Consider the following 18,811-nt stretch of genomic DNA (forward strand, 5'->3'; position numbering starts at 1 on the left):
AAATCCTATTGAAACTACACTGACTTGGAAGACTTGCCTCCTCATCTCACCCACATCCATTACTCTGATCACACCATAATTGTACCATGGCTCCCAGACACCCAGGCCAGGAGGTGAAATAATAGGCAGATGGTCAGAATATTTCCTACAGAGTCATATTTTCTGGGAGTAGGTTCCAGTATCTTCTGCCTTGTGCACTCTTCAGTGCTTTCTGTCTGCATTACTGAGGAAAGTAAGTGTTGTTCTGGTAAGCACATCACAGCAATACGGTTACAAACTATGAGGCTGGTTCTGTTCTTGTACAGAATTAGCAAAACAGTTGGCTAAGTTACAATGATATCTTCATTACTGAGGCTGCTTTTAGGGAGCAGAGTGGATGTGGCTTGACCTTTTGCCTGACTCAGACTGAGTTTGCAGTGGTAGCAGTTAGAGAAATCAAATTTTCACTTCTAAGATGAGTAGCAAATTTGCTGTGGAGAAAAGATTGGGAAAGAATAAATATGGAAACACAAAGTGCTGGTTTTATAAAATCGCTCTTCAGAGTTTAAGTGTATCAGAGTTTGGGGACTTGTTATGATAATTAAAACAAACAAGCAAACTGAAAAGGCAGCAAACTACTTGGCTTTCCAATGCATACTGAGCTGACAGTGGAAAAGATCCTCAGCCCGCAAATCCAGCAGGGAGTATAAATGATTGATAGTAAAAGCTTAGCTCATCCACTTTAAGTGTGACTGACAGCTTGTGTTCCTGGCAAATGTCTGGAATGCAGCAAGCTGGGAATGAGAAACATGAAGCACTGACAAACAAAGGGTCATCTGCATTTTCTAGCTTTTTAATCTTTCTTCAGAGGTAAGGTGAGATGCACAAAGGCTAGAGCTACAGATAAAAAGAGGCTTTTAACTCAGGTTCTCTGTTGCTGCCATTAGATTTTATCTTGCCAAACACATTCTGACATGTTTAAGAGTCTCTCCTTACTCTTTCTTCTTTCCAGTTACAGGTATTTTTAATAAAACAGACAATCTGCCTTTTTTTCCCTCCTTTAGTCCTGTGTGATTGCTTTACATTATGGAAAAAATGTAAAGGGGGAGATGGTATGCAGTTCCGTATTATGTATAGGAGGACAGTTGTTCTAATCTGGTACAGATACTTCTGGATAGAAATTTAATCTTTGCTAACTGGAAAGACTTCCCCATGCTTCTTTTTTGTCATTTTTATCTAAATGTCAAACACAAGTTTTCTTAGAATCTGGCAGTCCCAACTGATGCTGTAGGTATGCATGATTTAAAAAACATCCTTGGCTGAAATAAAGCAGTGTGATGCTTGCACAAGTGCCTTGCTCTGGAAATCTAACTCTAATGTAGGACGGATTTTTTTTTATTATTATTTTTTTGTACTAGATCACTGGCTCTTAGCTCTGTTAACTTCAGGGAAATTGTTAGTGATAAAAAGATGTTCAACATCTTGTCTATAGATGTTTTCTAGCCTGTTTTTTTTCTTAGGAAATGAAGCTTCTGTGTTCACCTGTTGTTTTGATCTGCTTGGCTGGGCTAACTGGGCGCCTGGCAGATGCAGCGTGTGCAGGTGCCTCTCCTTGCCACAGGCGGGCGGCAGCCAGGAGGACCCTCTGGATCCCTTGGGTGGCAGGAGACAGCAGGAGGGACAGTTTTGGGGAAGTTAAAATGACAAGGGGAAATTGGGGTTGCTGTCTTGGGTGGTGTATCAGGTAGGAGGACACAGCTGTGTGCTGTGTTAGGTGAAAAGCAGAATTAAGTTTTTGAAAGGGTGAGATCTAACTAACCTCTGCTGCGCGCTGCTTCCTGTGTAGGCTAAACAGGACCATGATGTTTGTATTTGCTTTATATTAATTAGTCTTCATGTTACTCCAGGGCAGTAAAATAATTACTGTCATTTTAAAGTAGGGAAACTTGTCTGGAAATATTAAGAGATAGGCTTAGAAACAGGACCTGGGATTCCTCTCACTTCTGCTGGGACTACCAGCTCTGACTGACGCTCGTCAGTGATGGCGTGTTTCTCTACTTGATAGATTCCAAAGCATTAATTAAAACAGTTGCTTAGCTAATTGCCTGGAAGATTGCAAATAAAGCATATTTATTCCAAAGGCAAACAATCCCCTTTTGCTCAGTGAAGCATTTTATGGTGCCTGAAAATTGTGTCACTTCAATTTTGAATATGTTGTGTGTTTGCCTTTCTAAATGCCCTGTGGATATTGGTCCATTTAAAGTGTATGAAAGGCACCTTCTTAGGCCATTTTTAGTGTGTCTATTGAAGAAATATACGCTTAAGTAGATGAGAACACGTGAAAAGTCACTGACCTTTCAGTGCTATTAAAAAAGAGAAGTTGCTTCCTGCACTGGGGTCTTGCACTACCACCGTATGCACCGATACGCAGCCTTGATCCTATTTCTAGACATAGGCACTGTCCTATGTAAAGGGACTAGAGGTGGAAGGAAAGGGTATCGTTAATGGTGCCTTTGCCTAAATCTGTGGGAAAAAAAAAAAACGTGTTTATGGAGCAGGTGGATTCAGTGTTCATATGTATTTAAAATGGAAATGCAGTCTATGCTCCTCCAAAGAGTTCAGAGGAAAAAAGGCCCTGGCCGATGGACTGTATAGGTGTTTCGTGGAAGAATGGGAGCGCGCTGTCGCGGACCACAGCTTATTGCAGTACAGTGTAGCGTACCGTAAAGCTGACAGATACCTTCTCCTCAAAGAAAAGATACGGTCTAATGGAAGAGGTTATGTAATGGGGGAAGTATAGCTTGAGGGCTGGCCTGGAAGTCCTGGGTTTAACTTAAAAGTTTGCTTGACCTCTTTATTCATGGTATTTTCTCTTGACTTTCATAAACACATGACTGTTTAGAGAGGGAAGTCTGGAAGGGCCCAGGTGAAGTCAACAAACTAATATGTATTTTGATGCTTTGACTAAGAATTGCTACAGGCAAAGTATTGCTTGTAAAAGGAAAAAAAAAAAAAGAAAAATAGAGTACCATCTATCTGGTCCATCTCTATGAGCACTTGATAAACGCTGCTAATGTATTTTTCTGTTGTTTTGTCTTGATAGTGATATGCAGTGGTGGCATAACACAGCCAAGGATTAAGAGAAAAATACTGCTCAAAACAAGAATAGTCATTTATTCATTATCAAGATAACAACTGAATATTCTTATCTTGCTCCCGTTTGAGCCTAGCCTGAGCTGGGGGATAGCCAGTGAAATCCCTGCTGAGGGCTGTTGCCCAGACACATTTTGATATATTCCAGATGTGTTGTAGTGCCCAGACTGGTGCAGTAGCCCTCAGGGAGGATTTCACTAGCTGTCCTCAAACTTACAGAGAGAGATGTGTGACAGCTCAGGAAAGGAGACACATGGAAGAAGACTGCCAGAAAATGGCTGTATTTTCTGTTTTCTAATGCACAACCTCTACAGCTCCTTGTTTTATTAGTACCATCTAGATAATAACTAACTTGTACTCTTCTTGTTTTGCACAACATTATTATCTTAAGCTTCTATTGCATTGTGTTATATACGTGTATAACTACTGATGATTTTCTGTTGAGAAAACAGCTGAAAACCACGAGAGCTACTACTGTTCTGAGATCTGCTCTTTTATTCTATGGGCTATTTGGATGATGAGCTAGCAGTGTAGACCAAACTTCTTAGACTATTGATGTATAGTGGTGTTTTATTTCAGCCTGTAACTGCATTGATGTATTACATGAGATAATTTTATTGACAGGATGATGGGTAATAGCCAGATTAGGAAAGCTCAACAGCATAGATGTAAGAAACAAATCCTTTGCATGTCAGCTGCAAGAAGAAAGGGAAATAACATTTCTTCTTAATCTCTTTGAAAGGAATCAGAAGAGAAACAGGAATTAAGAAAGTACTTCCTTTCCTGATTTTTTTTTTTTAAGAGAGAAACCTTTGCTGACATTTAAAGGGAAATGTATAATTGTCGTATGACATGCTTTTTAGATTGTGAGTTTACCCTTATAAAATTTTACTGAGCTGTCGTAATGATCAAAAAGACAGTGAAAAAGGTTATAAATGGAATATTTCAAGGATCTTTTTTCTAGGCTGATTTTTTTTCCCTGACTCTACGAAGTAGAAGAACCTTGACCTCATAAATAAGTTGTGTATTCTTTTATATTTTTAGTGGAAATGGTACCATTATTGAAAACAAAGTGCTACCTTTTATTTATTTTATTCCCTAGGCAAAGGAGATGTTTTTGGCGATGTCTTCTGGAAGGAGTCTACCCTTGCCCAGTCCTGTGCTAATGTAAGGGCTTTGACTTACTGTGATCTTCACGTGATCAAAAGAGATGCCTTGCAGAAAGTGCTGGAATTCTATACGGCCTTTTCACATTCCTTCTCCAGGAATCTCATTTTGACCTACAACTTGAGAAAAAGAGTAAGTAGCTTTGATTTTAACATGCTGTATAAATGATCACTTTTAATGTCTGTTTGCATGAAAAGAGGGAATTCCTTGAATTCTGGCATTTTTTGTAGCCTCTCGTAAGAAGTTTTTTCAGAGCTTGCGAAAGAGCCACTGCTTGCATGTAAAGTCGAAAGGCCATAAGCATATGTTCCGATGCCGCTTCTGCGGGGAGCTGGGCTGTGGGTGTCTGAACAGTATTTTACATCTCTATGAAGTGGACAGATTTCAACATATTTGTAAACTGTCGTGCAATTATGAAGAACAGTGTTGACTACTTTCTGCAGCTTTAGTTTGTAAAGCAAATAAAAAGTTGTTGAGGTGTTGCCTGAGATTATAAGGAAAATGGAAGGGAAGGCACAAACTCTACTGCTGGAAAGGGGAAGTGAACAACTGTAAGCACAGTGTAAAAGTAATACGAACATGACTGATTCTGTGAGAAGTTGGTTCTTTTCTTTATCATCACATTTTGGGATTACTTTGCTCATCTGATTAATGTTTCCTTTTTCTCCTGGATTTTTTGCCTCTTTACATTTCTTCCTCTGTGCAAGTCCAAGGTATGTGTCAAATGTGAATCACCATAGCATAATATCCCCTTTAAAATTCTCTGTGTAATCTTCAGTGAACCACCAACGTAGAATTTTATTAAGACTGTAGTAAGTATAATTCAGTTAGTGTGATTTGATGAAGTAATGTAGAAGACAGTAACATTACATTGCAAATAAGTAATTTGGAACAGTGATGCTTGTTTTAAAGAAAATTCTAATATAACAATATTTGAGATTAGCTTAAGAAATATTTTTGGAAGATTTTTTTGTTATTCCTAAAAGCAGTTCTCCTTGGTAACTTCCAGGTACCAAGTAAGTCCTAGATAATTATACCTGAAAAAAATAGAAACCTTTCATCTTCGAAGTCTTGTTTGTAAAATTGGACTTTAAGCCTAGAGTATTGATTCCTTTTATATATAGTAGGCATACTGAACTTAAAATAGTGTGATAATGTTTTCTATCTGCATATGATATCAATATCAATGAATTTAGCTGTTCAGTATTGGCCAAGTAAGTATATACTATCCCCATTTTAGTCAAAAAAAATCAAAGCTCTGGTAGCAAATCGATGTAACTGAAAACTAAGAAGCAAATTTCTACTTCATGTTTTCCCCATAGGACATTTTATCAAATGACATTGATTTACTGCAGAACAATGAAAAGACATACAGCTGCAAGAAGATTAATTGACACTTGGTGGTAAAAACTAAGTTTAAAAAACAGAGACTCTCCTGGTGTTAACTAATGTAAGAAATAAAAATAATGAAAGATGAAGGTCTTGAGATCATGTGAACCATCAGAGTAACTGACTCTGGCAGATTTTAAAATAATGCTGTGGGTAATGTAGTAAGAATTTATCAATCCATTTTTTTTGTTGTTTTTTAATCAGTAGAAATAACTATCTTGGAGGCATAGAAGGAGCAACTCCCTTACAGCTCACAGTAAGGCTGGCAGAATTGCATCATTTTGGCTTTGCTCTGAGCCAAAAGTTCCAATTTTAGAATCAAATGCCTAATCCAGAAGTGAGACTCTTTCCCTCCATGTTCATCAGCCTAGCTTTCCCCAGCCTGCATTACAAAACACTTTTTAACAACAGTATCATAATTTGTGAACTCTTATAAAACATCTAAAATAAAATATATTCTATAATAGCCGTTTCCATCGAGTTATTCAATTAATTGGATTTTAACTGGGTTGCAGTTAGTGGAAATGTGGTGTTGATGGGTAATGGAAGTGAGGGTTTGATGATTCTAGGTTAGCAGATTGTAGTCTTATTTGTTTTATTGGAAGAAGACTTAATTGCAACCAGAATACAAATTTTAAATAATGAAAAGAATGTATGCTTTTGGAAATGTACGGAAGGTATGATACTTCAGGGATTGGAGATAATGCACATTAGAGAGTAACTTTTTAGAGTTTCAAATTTAATCTGGTTTAAAAATCTGTGAATCTTCTGCAGAAATAGCTCCCCAGCCTGTCACTTCTAACACTTCTCCTGGTCTATTTCTGCAAATGCAGTCTTTGTGGGATTCAGATGAGCTGGTACCTTCTGAGTTGTGTTTGCAGTGTATTGCATATCCTTTGGAATAGAAGTCTCAGAATTGCACTTTTCATTCTGATAACAAGTTTCATCTCTGAGTCTTAAAGCCTTCATCTTGTTGAAGGGTAGATACTGTATCTTCTTTCTAAATATATTCATACAGATTCCAAGCAAATTAAAAGCAGCTTTGTCCTCCCACCCCACCACCAAAGGATCTCTTAGGTATATTTTAAGACTTAGTTACTCCTCTGAGGTGTCCCCATCTCGAGGGTGCATATGTCTTCACTTGCCCAAGTTGATGGACCTGCACTACTGCATAGTGCGAAGTGCTTTTTAGCACTTTTAAAGTTTCCTTTAGCTTAAGAGAGTTCCAGCACTAGTTCTCTTCTTGACCATGCTCATGTATTTCCTGGGCACTGGTCTCCTGCGGTGATCCTTTCCTAGGGCAGGATTCCCTGACTCAGCCGCTTTAGTGCCCGTGAGCAAGGCTGAGCTGCCTTTCCCAGCATCTGGGTCCATTCCCTAATGGCCATGAGAGAAGTAAGCCAACGTGCAGGCCCTGTGAGGTACCAAACCCAATCACTCTTGACCTTAGCTACCTTGAGAGCTGGACTTAGGCAAAGTAGCAGACGTCTTCCCTTTCCTGCCTCTCTCTCTTGTGGCTACATTGCAGCTCTTCCTGCTCCTGAATGTGCTTTGAGCTGAGCTGGGAGTGCAGGACTCTCCCGTCTGCATGTTCCTCCTTGTGCCCTCCCCAGAGCAAGGCAGCGCTTGTGTGATGTGATTTCTGAGGACTTTGCAATCGAGGAGGTCCCTTCCAGTGCCCTGTCCCTGGCATGCCGGGCTCCTCAGTGACTGTGCTGTGAAACCAGTTTCCTTTCACTCACTTTCTCTGCAAACACTGGTGCAATATGCTCTCTTCTCAAACTGTCACTTGCCTGTCAGGTGTTTCCCCGAGCAGTTCCTCAAGTGATTACAGCCCCTCACAAAGTTATTAGATGTCTAGTTACCTCTTGCTGGAGTTCAGACTTAGAAATCTTTTTATTTTTCCTCAAGGGAAAGAGAAAGGAGACCTCTGTTTAACTCTGCCTGCCACCAGTCGTTGAAATTTTCATCTAACCAGCAGCAAGGAGGGGTGGGGTTGGGGGGTAGAATCTGCTTTTTCTTCCCTAATCTCTTGAAATCTGAGAGTGCGCTCTGTGGCTGCATGTCAGTCTCGAGGGCTTTGCAACTGGAAGGAGGCTGATGCAGGATTTCTCTGGCACTTCCTCGTGTAACGGAGTTGTGAAATTAAAGCAGATCAATATAACATTTTGCTCTTTTTTTGGAATCTTGCATAGGAGCCAAAGTAGGGATGGCGGGGGTATGTGGGATGATCCAGGGACAAATTCACCCTTACAGAGGGTATACTAGAAGGAAAGGAAGTGTTACAGATGAGGTTTAGAGGGCAGCAGGATTTTCTTTTCCCCAATAAATACCAAAACACTTCTGGGTTTCCAGTCTGGACTTCATGTTCCTGGTTAGTAGTACTTTAAGAAAAAGGGGAAGCTTGCATCATATCTACTTGTCATTTTCTTTTTCTGCTGAAGGCACCTTCTGGAGGAAAGTGAAAGGCCTTTGACAGCATTTGCAAGCATTCTGCTTTTGGCAGATGCTGCTTTCCGTGTGTATGTGCTTTGTGACCAATATTTACTTAGACTGAGTTGTACCGTGGTGTATTTGCTCGGTTCATTCCGTTGCAGCCATAAATGACGTTCTAGCTCAGATGATCACTCACATTATATAAAAGCGAGAACTCTTATGCATAATTTATTAGGCTGAGATTTCTCTAGTAAGCCATTTTAGCCTGGATAGAGATTAAACTACTGATTCTGAATGCTTTGGTGCATCATGACAAGAAGAGACAAGTAGTTTTCCCAGCAGTTAAAATTTGTGTCGTGGAATAGAAAAATGCAGCAGAATGTAGGTTCATTATCTGGAATTTTATCAGACTGAAAAGAATGGCAAATAACACTGCATTTTTACAAAGCAAGCAAGCGTGATTTAGTGATTTAAATCCAGAGCTCCCAGTCAGAAGATCATTTTGTGGGAGTGCAGTGATTGCAGCAGAATAGTCTGTCTCCCTGCCAGTGTAAGACTGTTTGGTTTTGTACATTTACTGGTGTGCTTATTCTATGCCATTCCAATTGTGAGTGTGAAGGGTTTCTACCACTGCTTTCTAAAAGCTATTTTAAAATATAATTGTGCTTTCCTGGTTAGCATTAGCTTCTCCTTTCTTTGTTTTCTCCTACTAACTCTTTCTAGTAAAAGAGAATCTTTCTCAGATCAAGCATTCCAATGAACAGTACTGCAAACCTTGATTTTTAAATCTCTAGGGGCTTGCCAGCAGGTTGTCCAAATGGTCCAATTGACAGTCTACTTTCTAGTGCATTTGTATTCACCGAAAGCAATGCCACAAGTTCTGTGGGAAGACAGTGGAGGTGTTTCACTGATTCCTGACTGGCATGCAGCTCATCACACTGAAAACCCAGGACACTGGACATAACTGAAATGTCTGCATGAGTCTGGCTCAAAGTTTATGCTATTATTTGCTGGGCAGAGGGTAGTGTTGTCATCCTCCCGTTCCCTCCCCCATATGTGAACAAATACTTAAATACTCAAATCTCTTCTTTCCCATACTACTTTTTAAATTTTTTTTCAAGTAGTTGAATGTTCTTATAGCCCATATTTCTCTGTGCTAATCTAAGCAAAATTTAGTTATGTTTCCTTATAAGCAAATTCCATATTGCATTCTTGCTGCTGTCTTGTCCCTGGCTTTGAACAAGTTATTTTAACTTTTTTTTCTCTCTGATGGAGAACTCTTATCTAGCTTACAGATTTTCATGCAAGTAGTCTTTACACCCTGAACTGAAAGTGCTCTGAAGCATATTCTGTGTTGTTAGGTTTGCACATCTGCTGTGTGTAATTTAAGTGATGTGACTATCAATGAATTGAAACCTCATGCTCTGGGGAGGCTATTTCCTTGGATTTCTTCTTTTCCATTTCCTGCAGCTTGTTGGACCTCTTCAGATAAAGCCTTAGTATCCAGACTTCGAGAGGATGTGGCCGACTATAAGCATTTAACGTCCATATTTCTACAGAGATTGGAAGTGTTCAGCCCAAAGTAACTTCATTAGCTTTCAGAGACATCGTCTGAAAGTTTAGTTTCCCAAACTTTTCTATTCTAAGTTTCTTTTTATTCTAACAGGATTTTATTCTATGAGCTTGAGCCTTAAGGTACTATAATTATATTAAGGAGGATTTGGTTGCAGATGAGTGGTATATTTTATATAGTGGGAATGGATGCATACAGTAGCATAATGTGATTAACTAAGAGTGTGTTCTGTTGCTTATATTCTGTGCGTGATACTTTTTTTTTATGCAAACAGTAGCTGTAACCTAAATTGATTTACATAGGGAAGTAGTGAAATGCTTCTTTAAAAATGTTCTTAAATAGGTAATCCCTTTTGAATCCTGATTGGACATACTCATCATCTGTTTGAGAGGCCGGCTCCTAGTATGAACAATGAGCAATTCTGCATACATTTAGATGTTGCAGTATCATGCCTATAGAATTGTTATCATGAAATAACTTTTCTTATGGTATACTAAGTTATTTTTCTCAAAGGAGTATTAAATTGCTTAAATTCTGATAGGCCATTCACCAGTAAATCTCATTAAATTAGGTGTAGCCTGGTGGTTATTAACTATTAATAACTATTGATAAAAGAAATTGATGGAGAGCTGATAAAGATGAATTTTGAAATACAGTTCATCTTAAAATGGAAGAACATGACTCTTTTTATGAAGCTGATACTAAAACCTTAACTGCCTCAAAGTATATTCAATAAAATGATAGTTCCTATTCTGCATTATTATAGATTTATAGATTTTTCTGATGTTGCTGACTACATACTTAAGATCATTTGTGTTCTAACAACTGAATTAAGAATTAAAATTGTACACACTGGATTTATAAAGACAATTTCAGCTATTTCCCCGTATGTTTTCCAAGTATGTAAAACTATGTCAGTGTGCCAAAAACAGGAAAGATATTCCCATTATATGTCAGTATTTCAAAGATACGTTGTAAATGGAACAAGTTCTGGTCCTTCTGAAATGTCGATTAAGCACTTCATTCAGTAATAGAATAACAGGATCAAGTTTTTGTCTGTTTTACCACACTTTGAGTAGACCTGCTTAAATTTCTTAACAACCCACAAAATACTATCTTGGAAAGGAAAAAAAAAAAAAACTGACCACCTCAAAATCTGTAGTGTTCATAAAATTTTTCCATATACAGCAAATCTGTTCTGAATATATGAGATACAATTAATGTGATTGATGATGAATTAAAATAAAATTTATTATCAGAATATATTAATCTTTTTAAAATAGACATATTTGGCTTTTGGGAAGCTATTTTTGGATGAGTAATAGAAAGTTAACAAAAAAGGGTTTTCTCGCATTTTTAATTAGCACAACCACCCACACCAGCTTGTTTATCCCAACAGAAGAAAATCTATTACTTTGATCCCTCCCCTCCACCCACACTGACTAAAGCATAGAAATAATTATAATATAGATAAGGGTTACTTAGTGAAAATGAGGATTCTAAAAATAGTTTTCATAAGCCCTTTAAAAATAGAAAATGAATTTCCTAGGAACTGGGGAAATTCTACATGTTGGCTCATTGACTGTGACAGAAGACGATAATCCAAAAGACAGCATAACTCCTTGTATGCACGCTGGGAATCTTCTCTGCCTTGTGAAAAAAAAAGGAAGTATTTGCCACTATTTTTATAGTAAGAAGAATCATTCTTAGTTTAAACTGTTGTTTCCCTTTAAAATTGGAGATGCATAATGCAGATAGACAAGCGAGGCTGAACAGCAGCCTCTGTCTGTGTAGAGTGTCATTACTGTTTTCAGTATGTGTGCATGGTGCACAGCCACATACTTACAGTTAAGAGTACTGAGGTTCCTTAATCCAATTTTAGGTCATACTGGCAAAGGTAGAGAGCATGTTCCATGGAAAATCAAAGGGTTTCTACCCTTTCTTCAAAGCTTCAAACCTACCTTCCATTACTTACTATGACTGAGTGGCCAGAGTTCCAAGATCTCCATGTATTTCCTTTTCTTTTTTTTTTCTCATTTTCATTTTTTGTAAATATTGGTGTCTGACATCCCTGTGTGCGTAGGTGTGTGTAAACATATATATGTACATACATACACACACACATATAAATAATGACTGTTTTGTAAAATAATCATACACTTCTAATATATGAACACTGCTGCCCTTGCATTTGCCTGTATGCATCGTGTTTGGTCATGTGTTATAACCACGCTGCTCATGTCAGTGCTCTTGTAACCTTTGTGCCCTGGTGATAGTATTTCCTGATTGCTTTTAACCTGGTAAGGATTCATGCTACTTCATACACTATGGAGTCTTACTGACCAAACAGAGTCAGAACAGTGACCTTCTGTTTTCCTTTTTTCAACTTTGAATATTATCTCTGATGTCAGTGGTCTGGGAACGTGGTAAAGGAAACAGCTGACTCTCTAGAATAAACTCCTACTTTGCTGCTAAAAGCGTGTGATTTCCTGAAATAGCAGTTTTGATCCCCTGGTCTCCTTATGGTCCCTTAAAGCCTAATTCACAGGACCACAAATCCAGTCAATCTGCTGAAGGCACCTCCTGAAGGAGAGAGACTGTAGGTAGCTGTGCAGTTTGCAAGGTGAATTACAGTGGCAAGCCTACATCATTGAGCAATCAAACCTTCATGGTCCTTGGTTCAGTTCTCCAGCAGAAGCTGATATAGCTACCCCCTATAGAAAAGGAATGAAATTCTGGAGGTCAGCACTAGTATGGTGCTGTGACCTTGTGATCCCTGCTCTAGAGCAAAGCCTAGCTACTAGAATTCTGTTTTCCTTGCTTAAATTTCGGCATCTTTAACTGTGAGTTATTGTACAGCAAGACCGAGGAAATCCTTGTCCTCTTTCCCTGCCCACGCAGGGTCTCTAGCTCCTCTGAGGACCTCATTTTATATGACCAGGGCGGATACAGAAAAAGTAGCTCACCTTACATATGACAGAAGTGCTGTTAAAACTGTTGCATGAAACAGCAATTTCTCTGCATGAGTTGTGAACACTGGGAGGTGCCTGTAGCCTTTGCATCAAAACATCCTACGTCATTAGATGCCTTCTATTCTTCCTGTATCCATCCCTGAGAATCAGCCTTCTACTTGCCTTTAAAAAAGGGTCTTGATGCACAGAGCTGGGGGATGCAGCCAGGAGCATCCCGTGTTCCTTACTTTCAAGTCTGCCCCCCAAAAGTCATGCAGGTAATGTGGTGTCTGATATAAACCTGCTTTACAGGCTGCTGCTCATTCCAGTATGGTATTGAAGTGTTTGACTGCTGAGCATGAAGTGGAGTAACTATTAGGTGTGGCCTTGTGAAAGTTTTTGCGTTTCAAATCTAGCAGGTTTTAACATTATGAGAATGAATCAATTGCAAACAAAACTTGATATGGCATTTTGCCAGTCACCTGCTATGACCACAGCAAAATGAAGTGGTGAGGAAGGTGTAGTATTGGGCTGTGGCTCAGTGCATGAACTTTCTGAAATATTGTGAGATTAGGGTAGTGCATGAGCCCCCATTTATTTGGTACTATTTTTGCATCAGCCAACTGGCGATTTTCTCAAACTGTGTATAGTTACTTCCTCAAAAAGGAAGTGTGATATCACTTCAAGTTCTTGCTTGGATTACATGTTTTAGTTTGAAACATAATACCTGTCATTTTGAAGCAGAATTTGAAATCTCCTTGCACATGAATGTGTTAAGCATTTTTACAGCAATTTTTCTAAATTAGAATTTCTAAATTAAGGAATTGGAGTGGGGAACCTCACTCAACCCCTTCTGAAAACACTGTCATTTTCCTCTCCTTGATATTGGTCCAATTCATTTTTCTCTTCCCACCTGTCACATTCCAAAATAAGGTGTGAACTTTGGTATGACAATTACATTTATAATGAGGTCAATAATATCTCCCTGAAATAACGGGGTAGCGTGCAGTAGTAGGCTGCTTTGTGTGTACTCCGTGTCCCAAAGTGGTGTCCATATAGGACTTGCTCATGGAAGCGTTGTTCCTATTCCAACTGTGTCGTTGGACATGAAGTGATCTTAATTAACCAGAGGTCCAAATCCCTTGTCTGCTTATTCTTTCCTAATGGAGCTGTGAAACTGCATAATGTTTTCACTAGATTTTTATCAGGAGCTGGATCTGCTTAAACCATTTTTTTAATCAATACAGCCTTATGAATATGAAAAGCTTATACCCAATTAAAAATATTATTTCAGACTTGAATATTATGTGCTTTTGTTCCCATATGAGTAGGTGTCACCATTTTCTGGGGTCTTTTCCAAGCAAAAAGGAAAAAGCTTAACACACACGTTACTCCAAGTCTATGTGATTTTGACAGACAACATCTACAGCAGCAAGTCCCCACCTGCTTGTGTCCCCAGTAAAAATGCAGCTTCAGCCCGACCTGCCTATGTCTTTTCTTTCAATTCCTCTGAAGATAGTATGCCCTCATCATAATGTTTTAGAGGGTGTGCCTGCGTCATCCCGATAAACTTCACCCTTGGTTGTTTCTCCTATGTCCTCTGTAATAAACATACCACACAACAAAATTGTTTTGTGATTCATTTACACAGCTGACATCAGAAGATCCAAGAAAATTTCTGCCAAAATCATTTTGTAATGCACTGGATGATTTACTTTGTAAATTGCTGTAAGCACTATCTTTCTGTGAAAATGCAGAATTAAGTTCCCTTTTTGGAAATGTTTCCCTTTATTCTTAAAATATAAAAACTAAAACCAAAAAAGCTGAGGCCATTGCCTTTTTTAAAAAAGCTAACACTATACACAGCTTCTGTTTTATTATTATTGTTTTATTCTATAAAGGCCTGAATAGATAATTTTTTTTCCTCTGATCTTCAAGGTTGATGCCTGTTTTTTTCTTGTACAAGTGTTGGATAAAGCACGATGTCAGATCCAGCATTCTTTGCACTATTGCAGACGTGATGCATGTTGCAGCCTTCCTCTGAGTAAGGGGATGAGCAATTTGTTAATTGTTCTTAATTTATTAGTTGTGAATTGTTCTTCAAGGTTTCACTGTTACTGTGTAGTAGCAAGAAGTGTGTTTTTATGGCTAGTTACTGTCGTGATTAAAGTACAGAAAATTGCTGTTGACGTCCATCACATACTCAGGTAGTTGATCAGGTAGTTTAGACTGGAGCTGAAATACAAGAACAGTGCAATCCTTGCTCAGGTTAAGATACAAAAGAATAGCAGAGAAACAAGCAATGTTAGCCTTAACAAATGGATATTGGGTTTACTGTTAGAACTGAGGTAGGAATATCTTATTAGCATTTGATTTCCCTTGCCTACATTTTTTTTTCTTTTTTTCTTTGGTGGTTTGTTTTTAATCAGTCAACCAGCAAGTCTTGCAGGAGAATAAGTTTTATCTGGTGGTTCAGTGGCTTGCATGCTTTCAGTGATTATCCTGTACATTTGCCTGGAGAGGAGATTCTCATTCAGTCCAATGACAAACTCATTGGAATAAGTGGAAGAAATGGAAAAAGTAATGATGAAACACTCTTTTTTGGGATGTCATTTGGGAACAATTCTATCCTTTAATATACAAACATTACGATGTTCTTTGTCAGTAACATTCAAAATTGTAATTTGCTTGGCACAGTTCAGAAATGACTCTCATCATTCATGCCTAGACCTTCCAGTACCACAGATGCAGTCATAAACGGAGTTTGAAAAACTTGTGGGTTGTAATATATTTCAGAAACTTAGGATACTTTGTCTAAATTTTTCATTACTCTTATATTTTTAGTATTTCTAGCATTTTTGGTACTGATAGGAAGACATAATTTTGAAAACACAAGGAGATTTTCTTATAACAGTTTCCAAAGATTTATCATTGTATATGGTTTGGTTCAGTCTTTTTTCCCAATCACTGAAGTTTTCCAAGCCCCACCAATGTCACTATAGAGCTACTAGAGGGCATACTGCTAGAGTTATAATGACATTACCAAATTATCTTTAATAATACCATTAACTGTTATGTGAGCTAGAATTTCCTTCCTGAGCATTTTAAGGTATCCAGATGGAGCCCTTCTCATCCAAGGATCTCGTGTAGGGTTTTGTTTGTTTATTTTTTTCATAGAATACCGATTGACTTCTTGTCCTTATATGAAGGGAAGCTCAAATGCGGAGTATTCAGTGGTTTGCTTAATTGTAAAGTGATATACCTCAGTGTATTGCCTCAGTGACAGTGAGGAATAGAACCAAAATTTTCTAGTCATATGCTTTGCATACTGTGTCATACTTTGAAGGTCTGCAACTTAGAGTGTAATATGTTGAATCATGCCATGTCTTGTAGAAGAGCAGACCCTAATGTAATTTATCTTGTGTCTTATAAAGGGCTTTTATGTTTGCTCTGTCTGAAAGACAAGTTATTGTATGAATAAAATGTATTTAATAGTAAATATTAAGTACATTAAAAGAAAGCAACTGGTGAGAGTGAAAGCAAGGACAAGTGTGCTGAGAGAGACTAGAAAAATGGCTTTCATGGCACAAGCTTGTCCCTCTGCCTTATTGGGACTGCAAGTGCGAAGAGATCCTCTTAGTAGCTAAGCAAGACGAATGGAGCATCCAGCAGAGAGAGGGGTGGGAGAGAAAAAGATTGAAGCTTCCTGGTATCTCTCCATGGAGATGGGCATTAAAAAATGCACAAATGGAGCAGCTGGTAGTGTCCGATCCACACGTCTGTGGGACAAAGCACTGAGTGATTGGGACAGAGGCAGCTCATTCTCTATCAGTCTTTTCCTAAACCAGGTGGACAAATTAAAGGCATAAAGGGCTACTTGAAATTGTCTTATTCACCAGCTTTTTGCCTGTAGGCTGTCAAGAACCTCCTCTGATCACAGTATTTGACAGCCTATCTGGCATGCCTTCCTGCCAGCAGAAGTCGCAATAGAGCTGTCTGCAGTCAGTACTGTTTTAAGAAGTAGTTATTTGCATGCACTTAGTTAGCAAAGAAACTTCCACTAAGTGCTGATGAAGGAGTGAGTTTATTGGGCTCAAGAAGGTGAACGTAGATGGGAGTGAGGGAAGTTTTGATAGGACTGCTTGATTTAGGGATCTATGACAAGTAGAGGAGTATCTGTCCTGGAAATACAGGAGAAGTTTAAAATATTAAGGTCACCTACCATAAAAATTACAGCAGCATATCACTGTGTTTGAATTGTTGTTCTATCAAGTGGTCTTGTTTCGTGAATATTATGTATTTGTTTTTAGGAAATTGACAGCCTGTAAATGCTTTTGTGTTTTTAGGTGTTACAGTCTTGCTGAAATGCACAACAGATTGTCCAGTCTCATTATTGGTATACAAATGATTGACTATTTTAGATCCGTGTTGTGTATGGAAATACTAGCTTTCCCACATTTTTTCATCTTCTAGTGGAAGAGAACAGACAAACACATGACTGTGTTTAGTTATTGATGGTTTTCTTTGTTCTCATTAAGCAAGGTCACAATAAGACTAAGCTCAGAAGCAGATACTGTTTCTAGAACACACACTTTACTGCACAAGCATCACAGTTATAGGGCTTGAAGGGATGGTGATGGGGGGTTGTTTTCAAGTTTCCCATGGTCCTGGTGACTGGTCTGTGCACATCAGTTAAACTGAGTAAGTTTCCTTCTTGCCTATCCAAGCCCTTGTTCAATAGGATGCTTTCTTGACCTTTGACTCCAGAATTAATGAGTTGTATCTCAGTAAAGATACTAGATCCAGTCCTGTTTTCCTCTTGGTGGGGAATAGCTAACACCTTGGGAATGCAGAATGGTCCAAGAGGACAAAGATCTTAAATGACCTCTTCTCTTGCACCGAGGCAGATCTAAGGCCAGAAAATAATATAGACTGGGAGTAATATGGTTTCATTGTTGATGCTTTGTTATGATCAACCCCTACTTCCTCAAAAAGGCTAAAATCCCCCCAGCATTCACAGTCTGGGCCCCTGAGGAACATTATTAAAGCAGGCAACAGAAGGGGATGAAGGAGTCAAGAGCATCTTGTAATGCCATCACAGTACTGAGATGCTTTCTCAGTGGATGATCAAGTACCCATGATTGCCCTAGTACCCAAGTCTAGCCCTACCACCATAGATGCTACTGGGAAATCTCAGGTGAGAATACATCATGTCTTACAGCTTTCACAGAGCATCCTAGAATCAGGATTGCACAACCTGCTTCTTTATAAGCTTTGTGGCATGGGTATGGAGGCCGGCTCTCCCATTGGGCAGGCCACGTTGCTGGGCCTGTACCACGGTACTCATCAGAAGCATCCGAATGGGCATTGCCATGTGGTAATTCATATGGTGCATGGCTGTGACCTAATCCTGCCCCTTCTATGTGAACATGAGTGACAGAACCACTTCAAGGTCCAGAAGAGGTGTAGCACTTCTATCCTGCAGCCCTCCCTACTTAGAGAAAAACCATGTCATTTCTGCGGTTGCTGGATGAGTGCTCAATATGGTGATGTCAGACTATCTGGATTCACTTAGCAGCCATATGTGGCCTTGTAATGTGCCCAGCCATCTCAGCACAGTATGCTGCCTTCTTTTGCCAGTGTGTCTGCCAGGTCACATTCTCCCTTGAGAGGTTATGTGCGTATGTGTGTTTTTCCCCTGTTGTGCCCACCAGCTGAGGTGCCTCATACCTTCTAACTGGCCTGTGGAGGTGGCTTAGGCCAACTGTGCCAGTCTGGATAGCCAGTGCATTTTGTACTTCATAAGCCCCTTCGTATTGCTGAGTTGGCAGAGCACCTTCTCAGGAGACAGAGTCAAGAGCTAGAGAAGGAGAGAAAAGAGGTGTTGTGACCCCTGTGGGTAAATCAGGTCCACTGGAACAAGTGCCTGTAGATCTATGGGGGTTGGCATTTTGGGCATGGCTCCAGACAGGCTTGTGAAGCAGGTAAGGAAGCCTTTCTGCCTCCCCCTTGCTATGTCTCAAGAGATGCTAGCAGGTAACAGAGCTGGGCAGGACCCTTTCCATAGGTCTGTGTTGAGTGAGTCTCAAGAATGCACATGGTGCGGACAAACAGTTGTGGGTTAAAGGCTAAATAGATTTAGCTGCAGGGGATGGTGTGGTCA

General features: G+C 39.2%; 1 protein-coding gene across 1 annotated transcript in view; it reads left to right on the forward strand.

Moving 5' to 3' along the window:
* KCNH1 (potassium voltage-gated channel subfamily H member 1) overlaps positions 1 to 18,811 on the forward strand; it is a 189,351-nt gene that overhangs the window by 109,229 nt on the left and 61,311 nt on the right. The window contains exon 10 of the mRNA XM_062573582.1: positions 4,235 to 4,431. Coding sequence (XP_062429566.1) covers positions 4,235 to 4,431 — 197 coding nt within the window. The remainder of the gene's footprint in view (positions 1 to 4,234; positions 4,432 to 18,811) is intronic.

This window comes from Rhea pennata, chromosome 3 (genome assembly GCF_028389875.1).
Source record: "Rhea pennata isolate bPtePen1 chromosome 3, bPtePen1.pri, whole genome shotgun sequence".
Lineage (NCBI taxonomy): Eukaryota > Metazoa > Chordata > Aves > Rheiformes > Rheidae > Rhea > Rhea pennata.